This window comes from Engraulis encrasicolus, chromosome 8 (assembly GCF_034702125.1).
Source record: "Engraulis encrasicolus isolate BLACKSEA-1 chromosome 8, IST_EnEncr_1.0, whole genome shotgun sequence".
Lineage (NCBI taxonomy): Eukaryota > Metazoa > Chordata > Actinopteri > Clupeiformes > Engraulidae > Engraulis > Engraulis encrasicolus.
This window is the reverse complement of record NC_085864.1, coordinates 9,155,108-9,160,107: the sequence shown is the minus strand read 5'-3', so window position 1 is coordinate 9,160,107 and position 5,000 is coordinate 9,155,108. Positions and strand designations below refer to the sequence as shown.

The following is a 5,000-nucleotide window of genomic DNA, read 5'->3' as shown; positions in this document are numbered from 1 at the left end:
ACGGTGAAGTACATGGACTTGCTGATGTCGGTGCCCACGTCGTTGCTGACTTTGCACAGGTAGTAGCCGCTGTCCTCCTGCAGGACGTGCTTGATGAGCAGAGAGCCGTTCTCCAGCAGCTGGATACGAGAACCCGAGTTCAGCAGGATGGGCTGGAACTGGGGAACACCTTTGCCTGGAGAACCGAGAATAAAAAGGAACATGCCGTTAGGGTTGCCAGATGATGCTGAGGGTTTTCCAGCCCAAATAATGCTAAAAACCTACCTGGAGGAACTAAATGCCAACCAATTTGTACTTAAGTGTGTAAATGGGTCAAAGACGTGCAACATGTCCTTCAGTGCAACGGATACTTTTGCTTACTGTAAATGCAAAAAAAGCCAAGCCAAATTGGCTTGGCTTTCATGCATTCACTTTTCAAAAATTGTTTTGAAATTTCATGTTTTTCACAGTTACAGTAAGCAAAAGCATCTGTTAGCACTGAAGGACAGTGTCAGGTTGGGCGTCTTTGACCCAAATGCTGTTGATTTATGGCCATAAATCAGCAGAAAAATCCATCCAAAATTGCGATACATGGTCATGATACTGTATCGCCATACAAGGAGGCAGTATCGTGATACGCCCTTTGAAAGTTTTTTTACTCATAAGTCCAGAAAACAATCACATGATATGAGGTAACATATTAATAAGGCAAAGGAAACCACTGTAAACACTTGGATGGGCATAGCTGCTGCCCTTAAAGACTTTATGTGAAGACTTTGTCTCTTTGAGTTTGCTGCCAGCACGAGTTCAGAGTGTTATGTATTATTTTTATTTTATTTTGTACTCTTATCCATAAGGTGCCTTTTTGAAAAAATATAATAAATAGACAATCACAAAAGAATTATATGAAGTGACAGTGCTTCCAAGCTTCAAATCATCATCATTATCATTTTTAAAGTTTTTAAAATCCTTAGTAGCCTCTTGTAACCCATTCTACCTATACATAAACTATTATAGTTTGTATTCATTATTTCATCTTATAATGTTGGCAATTGTGAAATCGTGGGTATATCGAACGGTAGGACAAAAATCGTGATACGAACTGAATCGCTAGTTGAGTTTATCGTTACAGCCCTAGTAGCTGATGCAACTTTACATGCGGCTTAGTCTGTCAAAATTCACTGAAGTCCATAAACAATTACACAGACTAGAATTTCATGTATGATTGTCTCAGAGACATAGACCTGAGAACCAATCAGTGAAAACACAACACAACTGCTTTCTCTGAGATTGAACAGATGGTTGTAGTCGGAATGAGTATATTCTCATACGAAAACAAAGTACACGAACCCACAATACAAAAAGCAATGAAAAAAGCAATAGAAAAAAAAGGTAAACATCTGGGGCAAAACAACAGTAAGGAACGACCTCAGACACGTGTTAGTACAATGATTACAGTTTTGGATTGCCTGAGCCGAGCAGGATGGCAAAAAAAAAAAAACAGGAGGGGATGGAAGATGGAACGCCCCCACGTCCACATGTGTGCATGTAAATGGTGTGAAAACACACTTTCATCATCTGCTACAGTCTGGCCCAGTGGCCCGTCTTGCATAAGACAGCTGGGCCGGGGATTTGGAGGATGTGTCATCACTGTGTTAACATATGACGGCTGACGGATGATTGGATTGAGGGATTGGCTTTCGAGAGATGTTTGAGATTTCCGGACATTATACTAGGGATTAAGATTAGCAAGGGTTATGAGAAATCATTATAAAATAATACTTTTTTTGTTTGTTTATATGTGTGGCTGTGCGCGCGTGCATGTCTGCGTGTGCACACAAGTGTGTGTGTGTGTGTGTGTGTGTGTGTGTGTGTGTGTGTGTGTGTGTGTGTGTGTGTGTGTGTGTGTGTGTGTGTGTGTGTGTGTGTGTGTGTGTGTGTGTGTGTGTGTGTCTATGTGTGTGTGTGTCTATGTGTGTGTGTGTGTGTGTGTGTGTGTGTGTGTGTGTGTGTGTGTGTGTGTGTGTGTGTGTGTGTTTTTCCATCATGGCGGGCCTATGACCACTGTGTGTGACCCAATCACATTAGAACAGCTATAGGCCTAGTCTGTCCACTGTGCACTGAAAAGCTACAGAGACAAAATGCAGACAAATGAGAAAGCGGGTGGGGGGCGGGAAGAGAGAAAGACAGACAGACAGACAGAAATGGACAGCAAAGCTACGTATACCCCCCATGGCCCACCAAATCCCATCAAAGCCAAAAGCCCATCTTGCCTACAGCCCACCCCATAACACCCTCTCTCCTCTCTTTGATCCTAGGCACTGGGCAGTAACACACACATGCACACACATATACACACACACACACACACACACCATCCCCTGCACCATCGCACCTGATTTGCTGTTTGTTTTCTCTTTGTATCCTTTGATCTTCCTGCTCTGGTCACAAGGGGTAGGTGGGTACAAGGGGGGTGGTGGATTAAATTTGGTAGAGGTGGTGTGGTGGTGTGATTTGTGTATGTCTTTGTGTGCATGTGCGCATTAGTGTGTGTCTGTGTAAGTATGGGCAGATGCGTGCACATACATGTATGTGTGTGTGTGTGTGTGTGTGTGTGTGTGTGTGTGTGTGTGTGTGTGTGTGTGTGTGTGTGTGTGTGTGTGTGTGTGTGTGTGTGTGTGTGTGTGTGTGCGTGCGTACGTGCGCCGTGTGTGTGTGTGTGTGTGTGTGTGTGTGTGTGTGTGTGTGTGTGTGTGTGTGTGTGTGTGTGTGTGTGTGTGTGTGTGTGTGTGTGTGTGTGTGTGTGCATGCATCCATGAGTGTGTGTGTGTGTGTGTGTGTGTGTGTGTGTGTGTGTGTGTGTGTGTGTGTGTGTGTGTGTGTGTGTGTGTGTGTGTGTGTGTGTGTGTGTGTGTGTGTGCATGCATCCATATGTGTGTGTGTGTGTGTGTGTGTGTGTGTGTGTGTGTGTGTGTGTGTGTGTGTGTGTGTGTGTGTGCGTGCGTGTGTGTGTGTGCATGCATCCATGAGTGTGTGTGTGTGTGTGTGTGTGTGTGTGTGTGTGTGTGTGTGTGTGTGTGTGTGTGTGTGTGTGTGTGTGTGTGTGTGTGTGTGTGTGTGTGTGTGTGTGTCTGTGTGGAGCCAGGACGGCTTCAAACAGACCTGGTCCCCTTCTGGTGTGAAACCAGGTCAAGGGCACTCGCCTCCTACCACCCACCTGGACCCCACCGCCAGTGTGTGTGTATATGTGTGTGTGTGTGTGTGTGTGTGTGTGTGTGTGTGTGTGTGTGTGTGTGTGTGTGTGTGTGTGTGTGTGTGTGTGTGTGTGTGTGTGTGTGTGTGTGTGTGTGTGTGTGTGTGTGTGTGTGTGTGTGTGTGTGTGTGTGTGTGTGTGCACTACCGTCCTGTCACCCACCTGCACACCATAGCCAGTGTCCCCAAAACCTGCTAACCAAAACCTATACTGCCCCCTCACCTCACACAATGCTTGCACCATCTCTGTCTTTCCTATGCTTCTGCACATGAGTCCTGAATACCCATTGCATCCCATTGTAATGCCGACCAATACATTGCTATGGCATGACAGGCATGACTCTTGCAGCCTTCAAGAAACAACTAAAGACATTCCTCTTTCGAGAGAATCTACTAGACTAATGATTGAACTGGCCTTGCCCCAGGGCAGAATCCTGACATGATGTTTAGTTTAGTTTAGTTTGTGAGTGTGTGTTTGTGTGTGGATGTTCTCGTTATTTCCTCTTTATTAAAAAAAAGAAAAAAGAAAAAAAAAACTAACCCCTCTTTGTAATTGCACTTGTTGTTCTGTATATCTCCTGTGCACTTTGTATTTGCTTGTGATGTTGGCTTGATTATGTCCTCTTCTGAAAGTCGCTTTGGTTATAAAGCGTCTGCCAAATGCAATGTAATGTAATGTAATGTAATGACAGGCCACCCTCTGCACCTCAGTACGGTACCACCCCATAGCCACCCTACACCCTCGGCACTACGCAGCCAGTACCACTCCATACCCACCCAAGCTCCTCGTGACTACTACGACACATGGCAAACCCCCATCACCCCACTACATACTGCTCACCCCCTCTGCCTTCCCACCACACATCATCAAGGCATGATGTGCCAACCCCCACCCACTGACATGAACCTCTCGTGCCACTCCTACTACCATCACACACACACACACACACACACACACACACACACACACACACACACACACACACACACACACACACACACACACACACACACACACACACACACACACACACACAGACACACACACACACACACACACACACACACACACACCACCTAGCCACCCCTCCCCTACTTTGCCATTGCAAGACGGGCAATCTACTAACCCCCACACCCTCCCTCTACCTACAAAATTGTATATAATACGAACACTAAGTTGACTTTACCTTTGCATACCCCTTAATACCACAACGACAATCGAGTCATTCTCTTCATACTGTATGTGTTCATGTCTACATACATTAACATTTGCTCTGCTAATCAGGGCTGTATGAACACCAGCCAACCGTCCAAATGCTGGTAAAATTTGAGTTTGGCTGGTAGAAAAGACCAACTTACTAGCCACGTTGACCCATTAGGGAGTGTGTGTTTGGCTAGTAAGATTGACAAAAGACCAACAAAGGTCGGCGTCTGCGCCTTGAACTTAATGCTCGTGTATTGCTTGGTGCGAGCACTCCCAAAAAAGTAGTAATCACTCAAGATAATGGAAAAAAGGAGGCGCACACAAGACTTGTGTGAAAAAGTGTATTGAAGCCGAAAATATACAACAGAAGTCTAAGGTTAACTGGAGAGACAGACGTTTCGGAGCTAGTCCATTCTCAATGTCTCCAGTCCAGTAACATCTACTAGCCATTTTGGCTGGTGATGAAGGAAGTTAATTTAGAGCTCTGCTGTCAATAAACAATATCAAAATACATGAGCACTGCCACATACGTATTCCACAGTGCTCACCCCCACCCCCATCCCTA

The 5,000-nt window shown here is 45.3% G+C and overlaps 1 protein-coding gene across 1 annotated transcript in view; it reads right to left on the bottom strand.

Annotated features, from left to right (window-relative positions):
• Positions 1 to 5,000, bottom strand: part of dscamb (Down syndrome cell adhesion molecule b) — a 244,647-nt gene that overhangs the window by 64,738 nt on the left and 174,909 nt on the right. The window contains exon 11 of the mRNA XM_063204949.1: positions 1 to 175. This exon is cut by the window's left edge and continues 5 nt beyond it. Within this exon, the coding sequence (XP_063061019.1) occupies positions 1 to 175 (175 nt within the window). The remainder of the gene's footprint in view (positions 176 to 5,000) is intronic.